We start from the raw sequence: 16321 nt of genomic DNA, 5'->3' as shown, positions 1-16321 counted from the left end.
TGACATGTTATAGACTACCTTTTCTGCCTCTACTGCTGTCTCCTAATTCAAGTCTTAATCAGTTCTTCTCTTAATCATACTAGGATAACTATCACTTCTTTATCTCCTTTGCTCAGGCTGTCCTACATACTCTTGGAACCCCATTCTTTCAAAGGCATTTTCATTTCTACTTATTACCATAATAGCTTACGCTCTGCCCTCTCAAGACAACACTTAATCACTCATATCCTTTTTTCATTTAATTTCTTGTTTACAGCACTTTGCATGTTAGTCACTATATGCTAAACTTATGTAATATATCCCTGTGAAACTCTAGGATCTATGGGCTTTATGATTGCGGAGATCATGTTTATCTTCTTTGTCTTCGTGTTGCTGTCACCCAGATTAATGCCTAGCACTTAATGTTTGCTAACTCTTACGTCTAGGCCCTAACTCTTCTTCCTCACCACTACTGTAAGCTCTGTTTTGTGACTTATTGAATCCTTCACAATGTGTCTTGATACTGTATTTTCAAAGATCTTACTAGAAGCTTCCCTCTAAATAAAAATCTATGGCCTGTACTTGGTTTTCAGTATCCCCAGCTCTCAGTAGTATTGGTTATAGTCTGTTTTTCTCATATTCTTTCAAGTTATACTTCCTTTGCTGGCTCATGTGTTAATATCCTGGTTTTTATGTCTTTCTACTATTTTTTCTATTATTTTCTTGCTGTGATGTTTTCATTATTTGATGTGAAGATGTCCGTCTTTACTTTTTTATATTTTCCTTTATTTGTTGTTTTCCTTCCTTTAAACTCTTCACCGAGGCTGACTGCCTCATCTCCATGGAGTTGATCTTCAAATCTAAATCTCTAACCTTGACACCTGAATTACAGACTTATTTCTACTTCTTGCTCAACATTTCCATTTTTATGTCCCAGCAGCACTTTAACTGAACTTAGCATCCCTCCCCAAATTAGTTCTTCCTTCTAACTTCTCTGTTTCTATTAATAACACCATTATTCCCCTGGTCACCAAGGCTTGAAATTGAAAACATCGGCTTCCTTCTTCCCTGTCTATAAACAGTCTGATATTGTCATACAGGTTCTACTTTCACATTTCATAGTCTGCCTTTTCTGCTTCTACTGCTGTATCCTAATTCAAGCCCTAATCAATTCTTCTCCTTCTCCTATTCATACTAGGATAACTATCACTTCTTTTTCTTCTTTGCTCAGGCTGTCTTACATACAAACCCTTGGGACCTCATTCTTTCAAAGGCATAGTCATATCATTTATTCAAGGACTTCCAGTGATTTTCCTTTTCTACACTAATAAAGTACACATTCACATTTCTCAGTCTGGTATTCAAAGTTCTAATACCTAAACCTCCTATTCTTTTAGAAAGCACTTGCTGAGTATTTTTGAGGCAAGTACTATATTAGTTACTAAGGATGTGAAAAGAAAAGTCAAAGAGTCCACGGCTGAAGGCATTTAGTCCATTAGAAGAAAAAGACAAAGAAATAGATGATTTAACTTGTGAAAGCCCAGAGATAAAAGGGAGACAGAATTATGGGAACACTAAGAACCTACCTAACCCAGCCTGACCTTATTTTCCTATGTTAACTGAAACATTTAAATCAAGGATTATTTTCACTTTCAGATTTCTGATTAAGACTCAATACACAAACATCAGAAATTTAGTTGCTTAATACATGTTTGGTTTATTTTATGGTACATTGCTCACTTTACAGCCTCATATAGCATCCCTAACTACCCCAAACCACAAGTAATCTATAAATATCTAATTTACCAAATTTTTAGAATAGTATTTGACAAATGTAAGTAAAATAATTGCAATAATATATAGAATTTTTTAGTGATTGTTTTAGAATTTATTATATGCATCTAAAATAATTTCATCTTTGAAGAATATTATACCTTATAAATACTTAGCAATAAGAGACTTTCATTTCTCCCTTTCCATCCTTATGCTATTGCTGTATACATTTACTTCTATGTGTTTATAATCCTTACAGTAGTTTAGATTATTTTTGCTTTAAATAATCAGTTATTTTCAAAAGACATTTTATAATTATTTTCTATTTGACCCCATGTATATCATTCTTTATTCCTTTGCATAATCTACATTCTATCTTGGGCTATTTTTCTGCCTAGAGATATTCTTTTAACATTTCTATATTACAGAAATTTTGACAGTAAATTTTCTCATCTGGAAAAGGCTTCTGTTTTTTTCTTCTATTTGGAAGAATTTTTTGCATGTAATAGAATTCTAATTGACTGTTTTTATTCTTTTCACACATTAAAGATGTCAGTCATTTCATTGTCCCCTTTGTCTACTTTATGTTTCTTCTGCTTGGGTTTATTGATCTGTGAATTTGTCATTTTCATCACATTTGAAATTTTTAGCCATTATTTCTTCAGTGATTTTTCCTGGCACCGCCTCCCCTTTTCTGGACACCAATTACGCATATCTTAGGTTGCTTGATACTGTCTCAAATTACTAATACACTAGATCTGGTCATTCCTTTTTAGTATTTTTTCTTATGCTTCATGCTGAATAATTTCTGTTGTTAGATATTCAAGTTTATTGAATTGTTTTTCTGAAGTATCACGTCTGCTATTAATGCCATACAGTATATTTTTCATTTTAAATATTTTATTTGTCATGTCCAGAGGTTTGTTTTGGGGTTTTAGTTCTCTTTCATTTGGCTCCTCATCATTTCATGCTTTTCATTACATTCTTTAGCATATGGAGGATATTTGTAATAGCTTTTAGAAGTGTGATAATTCCATCTTTTTGGCCATTTTTTCGGCCAATTTATAATGATTTTTTCCTGCATGTAAATGATTTTATACAGGTTTACAAAATAATAATTATGTAAGTGAAATAAGTTCCATGTGCTGTATTGGTGTTTGTTGGTTTGGCATTTGGGGTATTTTTTTTAACCTTAAATACACTACTGTTTTTATTTATTATAGGTCTGGCTCCATGCACCATATGAACTTCATCTTTCCTTATTTGAACACTTTATTGAACTACTCACAGAGTCCAGGTATTAGTTAATATCTATGCAGTTAGTTATTCAGCTACAGAAAAGGTGATAGTACAGTGTATAAAACCTTCTTTCTATTATAGTGAAGCTTCGAAGAATGCCAAATTAATGAGAGAATTCCAGTTAATCCCAAAGCTGCTCCTGACTCTTCGAGATATGTCTTTATCCCAGCCTACTATTGCTGCTATTAGTAATGTGCTGAGCTTCTTATTGCAAGGTTTTCCCAACAGCAATGACCTGCTCAGGTAGGAAAAACTTGTCTTTGTCTTTGTCTTTTTATTAACTAAAAGTACCAATGAGGTTAAGATGGATGAGATGAATGTAATTGGTTTTTATGGCTGTGTAATAACACCTGTAATGTTAATACTATTGACAATATTTGTGAGGCATGGAAAACATCAGTGAGACAGTATCGTGCTTTGATGGAGCAAAGCTAATTGTTGCCGCTAGTGAATAATAGAATCTTGGTGAGAAAAGATGCAGGAATTAGCTCAGTGAAATTGGCCTGGGTATAAACTGTTCAGTCTAGGAATTCTTGGTTCCTAATCCTATTTCCTAAGCCTTGCTAATTTTTAAGTGTATATGCACAAGCATGCACACACACTTCTAACTGATGAGTGTCCCACTTCTATTTTTTATTCTCTGTTACTCAAACAGATTGCGGTATTTTACTATTGCATATTCACAATTTTTATATGTTGTAAATATTATTTTACAGACAATGTGGTTTAAGACATTGATGGCATGTCTGTAGAAATGTTCTTATATTCACATGAGAATGCCCATTTTGGAAAATTTGGGGATTATAGAAGGAATACAAGAAAAGCAAACTACACAATTGAGTATTTTTCAAGTAGAGAATTGCTTAAACTGGACTTGTTCACTACTGTTCATGTGATCTACCAAGTATCTTAGGTGAAATCATACTTATTTATTCAGTTATTCTCATAGACTAATCTCTAATTTATATAGTTTGTAAATCACTCACTTTTTTTATTCATTTGCCTTCAAAACATGTTTTTAAACCTGGTGACAGGTTTAAAACTGGAGCTTAAGAATTATTTTGGAGAATTATAATTATTATTATGTCAAGAATGTATATTTAAAGCAATTCCTAGCATTGCAGTGGTCACTTTGCTGAAATTATTACCTAAACCTGTAATTTTTTTTTTTCTTTTTGCTTTTTTTCCTACTTTATAAATAAACAAAGCCCCAGGTCACATAGTTAGAAAGTGATAGAGTCAGGATGTTTTTTCTCCTTCTGTTCCCTCGACTCTAGGATTTTAATCATATACCTAAACCCAAGTTTCTTAACCTCTAGGGTACAATGGATCCATCCAGGCAATGTTAGGACACTCAAATATGTATGTTGTTTGGTTTTTAAAACCATTTGCATGTTAGTGTATTAAAGAATTGGTATTTCTGAAGAACTGTATTTTCCCCATATTTTGAAAGCATTATTTTATATAATATTACTTGGGATGGTACAAGAGGAAGCAAACTAAATATTATCACCTAACGGTCCTTAAAAGGCTGGTTAAGATAAGTACTGTTTGGTTTTTATTTCTTTGTATTTTGTTTCTTTGTACTTTGTTGTTTGTTTTGGGAAGAGGAAAAAGAAGATCCATAACCTTGTTTTCCTTTGTTTAAAGATTTGGCCAGTTTATTTCTTCTACTTTGCCAACCTTTGCAGTTTGTGAGAAATTTGTAGTAATGGAAATAAATAATGAAGAGAAGCTTGACACTGGTAAGTTGATTCTGGAGCTTGGAGAAGATAGTGGTGAACTGTAAATATTATGCCTCTTTTTTCTTCTGGCCCAAATTAGAACTGAATTATATGTGGTTATATATAATATATGCATAACTTTTCTCCTTACATTTTTTGGCCTTTTTCTAATGTATTTTTCTTATATCAAGCCTATACAATATGCAGAATTACAGTATTGCCTACAAAATTTAATAGGGTATGAATTTTACTTTAAAAATAAAATCTTTTCTATTTTTAGAGTATTCATAGCAATGTTGGTTTAAATAGTAAACTCTTCCAATGTAATTTGAACATTATTTGATTTTTTAATGTATGTATTTCTCTTCAGAAACACGATACTTGCTAAATTATATTCGTATATCTATCTGTATTATTATTATTTTCACTTCCCTGTTAAATCTGTAGTATTCACTGGGAAAAAGTGTATATAGGTAGAATATAAAAATAATTTCATGTGTTGTAAGTTCCTGGATCCATGACAAGCACTGTTTCTGGTAACCTTTCCTCATTTAGTACATATTTTCCCCCCTCGGTTCCCATATGTTTTTCTTGTTGTATATGCTAGGATAGGAGAGTTGCTTGGAAAACATTGAAAGGACCTTAGTTTAGATTGACCTCTGATTAAATTCACAGAATCTTACATTTGTTCAGCCTATTTACATTATCACCCTATAACATTATTCCCAAATCATATCATATAGATTGTTTCACTTAAACCCATACAACCCCATCCACCTAGAGGGTGGAGAAGAACTACTGTTGTAGTATCACATCTTCCAAAGGAGTTCTCCATGTTGTCTGTCCTTCCCGAGCACAGCCTCTCCTGTGCTTCATTAGTAAGAGAAAGTGGTGTGATCACGATTTTCAAAGGAAGGATGGAGAGATTTGAAAAACTAAGTGACTTGCTGCAAATTACACAGTATGTTACTGACAGGTTTGGGACCCTGACAGTTACCTACTGCCAATTCATTTAGAATGATCCTGATATTTCTCTGGTGAAACAAATTAGGAGTGGATGAGATGTATAAAGATCAGATCAATGAATAACACTTACTGAATACTTGAAACAAATTAGCAGTGAATGAGACGTATAAAGATCAGATCAATGAATAACACTTACTGAGTACTTACTAAGTGCTCTATATAATTTTGTAATAACCATATGAAATAGGTACTATTATTCCAATTATACTAGTAATAATATAATTATTGTTATAGGAGGAAACTATTACAATTATTAGCATAGGGAGGAAACTGCAGCCCAGAAAGATAATAAGTAAAAGAAACTTATCCAAGATCATACCATTGACTATATTGGAACCCAGGTAGTCCAAACCAGCATTCTAAGCTTTTAACTACTACATTATCCAACCACATGCAAAGATTATTTCTAAGTTCTAAATTAATATAGGCTGACTCATTATAATTAGGTAGTAAAAGTACTTTAAAGATTGCTGAAATATATAATGTATTTATTTCAAGTATAAAAAATATGTGGGCTGAGCGTGGTAGCTCATGCCTATAATCCCAACATTTTAGGAGGCTGAAGCAAGTAAATCACTTGAGCCCAGGAATTCAAGACCAGCCTGGGCAACATGGTAAAGCTCCATCTCTACAAAAAGTAACTAGGTGTGGTGGTGTGCACCTATAGACCCAGCTACTCAGAGGTGAGAAGATCCCCTGAGCCTGAGGAGGTTGAGGCTGCAGTGAACTTTGATTGTGCCACTGCACTTCAGCCTGAGTGACAGAGTAAGACTCTCTCTCTTTCAAGAAAAAAAAGAAAAAGTAGGAAAAAAATTTCTCTGGTTTCTGTATTTATTAGCTGTCCATTGAATTCAATAGCCATAGTAGTATTGTAAATTTTACTTTCATATGGGAACATTGAAGTAGGGATGTATAAATTCGTAAATTTTTCTATTGATGCACCAAGTTGATTAGACTGGTATGCTCATCATCACTTTATGGCCATTTGAAATAATAAAGTCAGAAGCAAATTGCTAGTCTTATTAGTATATGACATTTATTATTTATTTGATATGCCCTGAAGACTTGAGTATAATATAATGTTCCAAAAAATGAAAACCATGACAGTGAGAAAAGGAGACATAAAAGTTAAATAAATTTTTAAATTTCTGTGTAGATTATTACTTTATTGTAGAAAAATTAAAAGGAAGTAGCTCTTAGAGTAATAACAGTTTTATGATATTCTTTCGATAAGGCAGTTTGCAAATTACCAGCCTCTATCCCTTAAAGAGGTGGAGATCTTGAGTTCTTGGTAGCTTGAAGTATCCATAATGGTTAAGGCACTAAGTTAGCATTTTAAAGGACAGTTTAAAGGTACATTGCCCCCAAACAAGTAAAAGTATATAACCATGAAAGTTTAGCCTGAGCCTTAGTTATAGAATGAAGGAAAGTGTTAGGAATACTTCAGAAATATTGCAAGTTTAGTTCCACACCACTGCAGTGAAGCTAACATCACGATAAAGTGAGTCACATAAACTTTTTGGTTTCCCAGTGTTGTAAAAGTTATGTTTACACTATACTGTAGCCTACTATGTGTGCAGTAGCATTATGTCTTTAAAAAAATGTATATAACTCAATTTAAAAGTTTTTTTAATTGCTAAAAAATGCTAATGATCATCTGAGCCTTCAGCAAATGTAATTTTTGCTGATGATGGGTGTTGTCTGGATATTGTTGGCTGCTGATTGACTAGGATGGTGGCTGTGGCAATTTCTTAAAATAAGACAACAGTGGTTTCAGGTGATGGACATGCTAATTATTCTGATTTGGTCATTACACATGGTACACATGTATTGAAATATACTGTTCCCCATAAATGTATACAATTATGTCAATTAAAAATAATAATAAAAGCAAAGATAGGAGAATGTAGTTTGCTATAACAGTGAACTCTTCCTTTCACAAAAATTTTCTGTGTAGAATGCAATATTGTTTGATGAATTTTACCTATGGTAAAACTTCTTTAAAAATTGGAGTCGATCCTTTCAAAACTGTCACTGCTATATCAATTAAGTTTATGTAATATTCTGAATCCTTTGTTATTTGAACAATGTTCAAATAATTTTGACCAAGAGTAGATTCCATCTCAAGAAACAACTTTCTTTGTTCATCCATAAGAAGCAGCTTCTCATCTGTTAAAGTTATGTCATGAAATTGCAGTAATTAGTCACATCTTTAGGCTTCACTTCTAATTCTAGTTCTCTTGTTATTTCTGCCACAGCTCTTCCCATGAATCATGATTATTCTTAATGGCATCTAAAATGGTGAATTTTATCCAAAAGATTGTTAATTTATTTTGCCAAGATCCATCAGATAAATCAGTCTATGGCAGCTATAGCCTCATGAAATGTATTTCTTAAATAATAAAACTTTAAAGTCAGAATTACTCCTCGATCCATGGGCTGCAGAATGGATGTTGTCTTAGCAGGCAAGAAAACAACATTAATTTTTTTGTGCATCTCCATCAGAGCTCTTGGATGACTAGGTGCATTGTCAATGTGCTGGTAGTATCTTGAAAGGAACCTTTTTTTCTGAGCAGTAGGCCTGAACAATGGGTTTAAAATATTTAGTAAACCATACTGCAAGCAGGTTTGCTGTCATCCAGAATCTGTTATTTCATTTAGAGACCACAGGCAAAGTACATTGAGCTTTATTCTTGGGACCCTAGGATTTTCAAGATGATGAATGAGCATTGGCTTCCACTTAAAGTCACCAACTACATTAACCTTTAACAAGAGAGTCAACCCTGTTCTTTGGAACTTTAAAGCCAGGCATTGACTTATCCCCTCTAGCAATGAAAGTCCTAGATAGCATCTTCTTCCAATAGGAAGCTGTTGAAAAAATCTGTTCAGAAGTCCGTTGGAGAAATCTGTTGTTTAGTGTAGCCATGTTTATTAATAATCTACTAGATCCTCTGATAACTTGCTGCAGCTTCTGCAACAGCACTTGCTGCTTCATCTTGCACTTTTGTTATGGAGATGGCTTCTTTCCTTAAGCCTCATGAACCATTCTCTGCTAGCTTCCAGCCTTTCTTTGTTTTTTCTTTTTGTTTGTTTGTTTGCTTGTTTTCAAGACAGGATCTGACTTTGTCACCCATGCTAGAATGCAGTGGCACATCGTGGCTCACTGCAGCCTTGACCTCCTGGGCTCTAGAGATCCTGACATGTCAGCCTCCTGAGTAGCTGGGACCATAGATGTGTTCATTTTGTTGTTTTTTTAGAGACCAGGTCCCACTATGTTGCCCAGGTTGGTCTCAAACTCCTGGGTTCAGGAGATTCTCCCACCTCAGCCTCCCTCACGTTTTGTTACAGTCATGAGCCAGTGTACCTGGCCCCCAACTTTTCTGCTGCAGCTTTCTCACCTCTCTCAGCCTTCATAGAGTTGAAGAGAGTTCAGGCTTTGCTCAGGATTATGTTTTAGTTAAGGGACTGTTGTAGATGATTTAATCTTCTATCTAGACCTGTAAAACTTTCTGTCAGCAATAAGGCTGTTTTTTTTTTTTATTTCTTTTGTAATCATTTGTGTGTTCACTGGAGTAGCACTTTCAGTTTTCTTTAAGAATTTTTTCTTTGTATTCACAACTTAGTTAACTTTTTAGCACAAGAGGCCAGCTTTGGGCTTGTTTCATCTTTCAACATGCCTTCCTCACTCAACTTAATTATTTCTTGTTTTTGATTTAAAGTGAGAAATACATGACTCTTCCTTTCACTCCAACATCTGGGTGCCATTTTAGGACTATTAATTAGTCTAATTTCAATATTATTATGTCTCAGGGAATAGTGAGGCCTGAGAAGAGTGAGATAGGGAAATCGCCAGTTGGTAGAGCTGTCAAAACACACATTTTTGATGCAGTTCACTGTCTTATAAGAGTACAGTTTGTCGCACCTGTAAACTATTACTATAGTAACATCAAAGATCACCATAACAGATATTATAATAATGAAGAATTTGAAACATTGTAAGAGTTACCAAATAAGACAGAGTCATGAAGTGAGCACATGCTTTTGAAAAAAAAAAAAAAAATGGCCGCATTAGGCTTGCTGTATGTACGGTTGCCACAACCCTTTAATTTGTAAGAAACACAGTATCTACAAAGTGCATGAAAAGAAGGTGTGCCTCTGTAAGGCCTGTGACTCAGTAACTTACAGCCCTGCTGGACTAGAGCTGGGCTTGGAACTCTGGGTTGTCGATACCCAGTTCTGTGTACTTCCAGCACTATCTGAGAACCTCTGAGCTCTGTTTCTTCCTTTCTTTTCTAATTTCTCTTTTATGCATTTATGCAACCTTGCCTTTCTTCTGCACTATTTAATTCTAACTTTCCTTTATGTATTACATTTTTTGGGTAAATCTGTGCTTCCTATTTTCAGTGTTTAAATTTGGTAGATTTAACTGTATCTCTCAAAAAAGAAACAAAAAATTAAGGATTTGAGAGGTTGAGACTCAGTGGTCATTATTATTATCATTATTATTATTTGCATGGTCTTCATTTGATGACTTTCCCCCTATTGGGAAGGCGAGGGGAATATTAATGTAAAAAAGGTCCCATAGCCTTAGTATCACTAGTTTAGGAAATGTCAAATGTAAATGAACAATTTTCAGAGTTCTGAAGAGAAATATTTAGCTGACCTTTTTTCTTGTCCATGTTGGTGGAAAGCAGTCCTGGAGAAAATGCTTTCTAAAAGATATATTTTTCAGTAAGATTTCAAAGAACTACATTGGATACTTTATTTTAGCTTATCTACTAGAGAGGTTTAATGTATTTATTTTTATTTTAGGAACTGAAGAGGAATTTGGAGGTCTCGTATGTGCTAATCTTATACTTTTGAGGAATAGACTTCTGGATATCTTGCTAAAACTAATTTATACATCTAAAGAAAAGACAAGCATTAATTTGCAGTAAGTAATCTCTTTAAAAGTGATTATACCACTTGCTACTACAGTACTAGTTAATTCATATTAGTCAAAAAAAGAAATTGTCATTGACTTTAAATATATTTTTTAACCCCGAAATTCATAATGTCTCAAGAATGAAACTCAGTCTTCTTTTTCCTTTTTGATTTGAAATCTAATTTCTGAAGTTAATTTTGTTTCTTGTTTTTTAAATCCATCTGTCTTTCAATAGAGCTTGTGAAGAACTGGTGAAGACACTGGGTTTTGACTGGATCATGATGTTTATGGAGGAACACTTACATTCCACCACAGTTACAGCAGCTATGAGGATTCTTGTTGTCCTACTAAGTAATCAGTCTATTCTTATCAAGTTTAAAGAAGGACTCAGTGGTGGAGGATGGCTTGAACAGACAGATTCTGTCTTAACTAATAAGATTGGAACTGTATTAGGTATGGGACTTTTCTAGTCAGCTGCTTGAAAATGAGCTGGTGCGTTGTGTTTTATTTTTAAATTTATGGAAACTTATCCTCTCCAGTTTAATCACCATTAAAAAGATACTAATTTTAATTAATGATAGAATAAAAAACTTAGAAGATTTCAAATTGGACTTTTTAAATGGCAAATCAAACTGAAGACAGAGATAAGATACTAAAGTTTGAAAACTCAGGGAATTCCTCAGGATCTTTTTGTATTATAGGCTTTACTGATCTGTAAGTAGACAACTGCTAGATTATCAATAGAACTAAATAATAATAATCATAAATATTTATTTGGGGTACTTACTGTGTGCCAGTTCTTAAACACTTGCCAGGTAATAACATTTCATCACAGTAACTCTGTGAGATGCAAATACTGTCATACCTATTTTACAGATTAGAAAACCAAATTCATTTCACTCAGTTCAAAAGCCTATGCTTTTAACATTATGTTATATTGCCACACAAGGATGTTAGCTCACTATTATCATGGGTATTTTCAACATATAACTGAGCATTTACTTAATGTTAGAAAATTGCAGTTTCCTATGCTAGATTTATTTGAACTCCTATATTTCCATTCATATTAGTAATATTACTTTGGAAAATATGTACTTGAAGATAGTGTTTTTATTTAAAGGCAAAGTCATTTAGTTCTTAAATAATTTTAAAGGTATATTTGTTATGTAACATTACCTTGTAAATCATAGCTAATTGTCAGATGTTTGACCTTAAGAAGCTTGTATTGAGAATATCTATTTACCTTAGTCCAATGGGAAAATTAGGGATTAGAAGTTAATATATAATTTAATTATGGAACAAAAGGTAAGTATCAATGTCTAGGCACTGCCTCTACTACTTCAGACATCAAAGCAAATGTTAGGAAGACAGATCTTTCAAAATAGTACTGTTGTATTGTTATTTCATATGTGAAGAAGGTCTGAAGAAACTTTGTATGTGATAAAGAGGTGTCATTTCCATTTCACTGTGAAATGATTTCTAAAGAAAATTTTATGCTTTACAATATACATTTTAAGTGATCATCATAGGTAGTTTTGTGCTTAAAAATAGATCACTATTTTGCATGAACTCTGGGAAAAGATTTAATCTACAGATGTAATTGTTTTGAACAGCTTGGTAGTAAGAAGTTCAGTTTACTGGCTTTAATATCTACTGGAGAATAAACAATGAAAGGCACAATTGAATGTGAGTTCTGTTGAATATGCTAGGTTTAAATGCTAATTGACAGCAATGTTTATTTTGAAGACAAGCGGCAGCAGTAGTAATAACACCTGAGATTTATAATAATACATTGTGGTTGGCAAAATTCTTTCACATATATCATCTCATTTGTCCTTCATGATTCTGGAAACAGGTATATATTTTATAGCATATGAGTTTTATTTTCTAGAAAATAAGCCTAATGAATATAAAGTAAGGATTAATTTCTCTAATTAGGAAATTAAGACTATTAACTACATAAGGTTAGTTGGCTAGGCAGTAATAATACTGTCTAAGAATCTGTCTTCTGTTAGTCCTGTGCCTTCTCTGTCCTACGTCACTTAAGTAATATTAGAAAGAGATGCTTTCACTGTATCTGACCTACCTGATTTCATACCTTAGAACCTTTTTGTCATTCATTGGTACTTGCATGCATATGCATATGCTGTTTGATTTCGAAGAAGAAATCTAGACATTCAATTTAAATTTAATTTCAATTTGACCCCACTTAATTTAATTTTCCCTGAATGCCTATCTGACACATACACATATTTGTGTGTATAAACAGGTATACATATCAGCTCATTTGATTCTATTTCTCCTTGACCTGAATAGCAACCTAATTTTTTTAACTTTTTTATTCACATTTATTAGTTTTTGTCAAATTTTTCTTCATAAAAATATCTTATTAAAAACATTTTACTTTAAGTTCTGGGATACATGTGCAGAACATGCAGGTTTGTTACATAGGTATACATGTGCCGTGGTGGTTTGCTGCACCTATTAACAAGTCATCTAGGTTTTAAGCACCACATTCATCAGGTATTTATTTGTCCTAATTTGCTCCTTCTCCTTGACACCCACCCTCCACAGGCCCCAGTGTGTGATGTTCCCCTCCATGTATCCATGTGTTCTCATTGTTCAACTCCCACTTGTGAGTGAGAACATGTGGTGTTTGGTTTTCTGTTCCTGTGTTAGTTTGCTGAGGATGATGGTTTGTGGCTTCATCCATGTCCCTGCAAAGGACATGAACTCATTCTTTTATATGGCAGCCCTAAAAATAGATTTCATGTAGTGTAACTACTTGTATCTAAATTAATGCTTAATCATAGTTTCATTAATAAGGGCAAAGAAAACAATAATTTTACAGACTCTAAAATAGAGAAATGAGTTTTCAAATCCTAGTGCCTCTACTTATGCCACATTGTGACATTGAACAAATCATGTTTTCTATATTGTAAAAATGATAATACTACTTTTTTACTCACATGTTCATTGTGATTAAGAAATTATATGGGAAAGAGCTTGTAAATTGCTATATATTTTTTATTAGAAGAGCATACTTCAGAAGTTAATTCACATCACGCTGAGCAATTGATTAGGATTAAATATTTTAAAAGCCACCTAGACATAAATTTTTCCTTTATTAAGTAAAGTAATAGTTGTAATATGTACTTTACTGCATTTCAGAAAAAAGTTAAGTTGAAAAAAATATGGTATCTGTGCTGAATGCAGTCACTTTACCTGTAATCATAGTGCTTTGGGACGCCAAGTCTGGAGGATCACTTGAGGTTTGGAGTTTGAGACCAGCCTGAGCAACATAGCAAGACCCTGTCTCCCACAAAAAATTTTTTAATTAGCCAGGCATGGTTGCATGTGCCTGTAGTCCTAGCCACTGGGGAGGATGAGGCAGGAGGATCCTTTGAGTCCAGGAGTTTGAGGTCAAGTGAGTTATGATCACATCACTGTACTCCAGCCTGGGCAACAGAGTGAACCCTCATCTCTTAGAATAATAAATAACAAATGTGAATATCTATTTGAAATACAAGTTGCTTCAGACTGAAATCAGTTCTTTATCTATTGGTTGCTATTCACAGAAGTTTCCGTTGAAAATTTGACCAACATTCACTGTGTACTGAGTACTTCTGTAGGTATGGGATGAACCAAATGTTCAGGGTGTATCCTGAATTTCTTGATAAAACAGAGGAAACAAGATTGATAGAAACACTGATGCCACAAGCAATATTAATAAGAACTGACCAGCTCCTAAAAAAAAAAAGCTGGGTTTCTAGACAGAATTCTGAATGTTCAGCTCAGCCAGTGGATAGCTGCAGCCACAACGGGCTTGGATTTGCCATCCCGCTGCTCAGCAGCTTTCCAACAGATAACAGATCATGTTGAGTAAGGATTGTTTCACTTATTCATTTAGCCTTGTCTCTAAATTCATAGATAATTTAAGGTTCACTAGTTTATCATGATTTTCAGGACAAAGGAAATATATAAACTATATTATAACAAATTACAAAACTTAGCTGGGCATGGTAGCTCATGCCAGTAGTCCCTCAGGAGGCTGAGGTGGGAGGATTGCTTTGAGCCCAGGAAGTGGAGATTACAGTGAGCCAAGGTCACTCTAGCCTGGGCAACAGAGCAAGGCTGTGTCTCAAAAAAATAAAAATATAGCAAGGATATTTTTAAGTTATATTTTGTGTAGCATTCTAAATTTTGACTATATTTTGCGTTTCAGTGTTTTCTTAGGGAAATACAAGCCAACAACACTAGAGTTTGTCTGAGATCTTTCTTTAATAAGAACTTACATCCCCTTAAGAAGTATTTTCAAACTCTTGTATCTGATTGTCTCAACTGTGTTTCAAAACCAGTATCCTAATAGACAGGCTTGCTAAAATCAAACAAATGGTAAAGTAAAACTTTTGACTGAAGATTAATTTATCAATCAAATATTTAATTGCCTATAGTAATATGAATGTTCTGGATGGAAATGTTACACATGCTGAATTACTTCCTTCTTTGTTAATAGAGCATGTTTATCAGGTACTAATTTTGCACTTACTGTTATTTTTCCACTTCTCTTAGGATTCAATGTGGGCAGAAGTGCTGGTGGAAGATCGACAGTCAGGGAGATTAACCGAGATGCTTGTCATTTTCCTGGTTTTCCAGTCCTTCAGTCATTCCTTCCTAAACACACTAATGTCCCTGCCCTCTATTTTCTCCTCATGGCTTTGTTTCTGCAGCAGCCAGTTAGTGAGCTGCCTGAGAACCTGCAGGTCAGTGTGCCTGTCATCAGCTGCCGGAGTAAGCAGGGTTGCCAGGTAGGAATTATCTAGTAAGGGGTACGTGAAATTGTGTATTCCAAAGAATCACCGTAGGATAATGGATAATCACTGTAAAACCAACTGTCAATTCCATCAGTTTTCTCACATTTAAGGTTTGATTTGGGACAGAAAAATCTGAAAATACCACAGAAAATTTTCCCAAAAAGAAATCCTTTGTCCCTGTTTATATTTTTTTACCTGTATGATTACTCTATATATTATATATGCATAAAGACTTTGGATGATATTTAATGGTAATCTTAATAACTCTTTTGTTATGTGATTTATTTTTATTTTGTTTTTGAGACAGAGTCTCACTTCGTCACCTGGAGTGCAGTGGCATGATTTCAGCTAACTGAAAATTCTGCCTTCTGGGTTGAAGTGCTTCTCCCACCTCAGCCTCCTGAGTAGCTGGGACTAAGGCATGCACCACCACACCAGGCTAATTTTTGTATTTTTAGTAAAGACAAGGTCTCACCATGTTGGCCAAGCTGGCCTTGATCTCCTGATCTCAGGTGATCCTCCTGCCTCAGCCTCCCAAAGTCCTGGGATTGTAGGCATGAGTCATAGTACCTGGCCTGCTATGTGATTTATTTCTGCAGAATTAAAAATGAAAGGAGTAGCTTATATACAATAAATTACCACTCCTCAAGTCAGTGTGACAGGATTCTCAGTGCAAATTCTGATCAGGAAAAAAAAATTAACTTGATGATAGATACCATCCACATTAGGGAAACAGTAAGCCTTTACTTCTAATTGAAGACTAGTAAAGATATCTATATATA

General features: G+C 34.0%; 1 protein-coding gene across 1 annotated transcript in view; it reads left to right on the top strand.

The window, feature by feature from the left end:
• WDFY3 (WD repeat and FYVE domain containing 3) overlaps nt 1-16321 on the top strand; it is a 294837-nt gene that overhangs the window by 189380 nt on the left and 89136 nt on the right. Inside the window, exons 28-33 of the mRNA XM_037739168.1 lie at nt 2976-3049; nt 3133-3294; nt 4702-4796; nt 10614-10734; nt 10961-11178; nt 15298-15533. Coding sequence (XP_037595096.1) covers nt 2976-3049; nt 3133-3294; nt 4702-4796; nt 10614-10734; nt 10961-11178; nt 15298-15533 — 906 coding nt within the window. The remainder of the gene's footprint in view (nt 1-2975; nt 3050-3132; nt 3295-4701; nt 4797-10613; nt 10735-10960; nt 11179-15297; nt 15534-16321) is intronic.

Source organism: Cebus imitator, unplaced genomic scaffold (assembly GCF_001604975.1).
Source record: "Cebus imitator isolate Cc_AM_T3 unplaced genomic scaffold, Cebus_imitator-1.0 Scaffold64, whole genome shotgun sequence".
Taxonomy (NCBI): domain Eukaryota; kingdom Metazoa; phylum Chordata; class Mammalia; order Primates; family Cebidae; genus Cebus; species Cebus imitator.
This window is presented reverse-complemented; position numbering and strand designations above follow the sequence as displayed.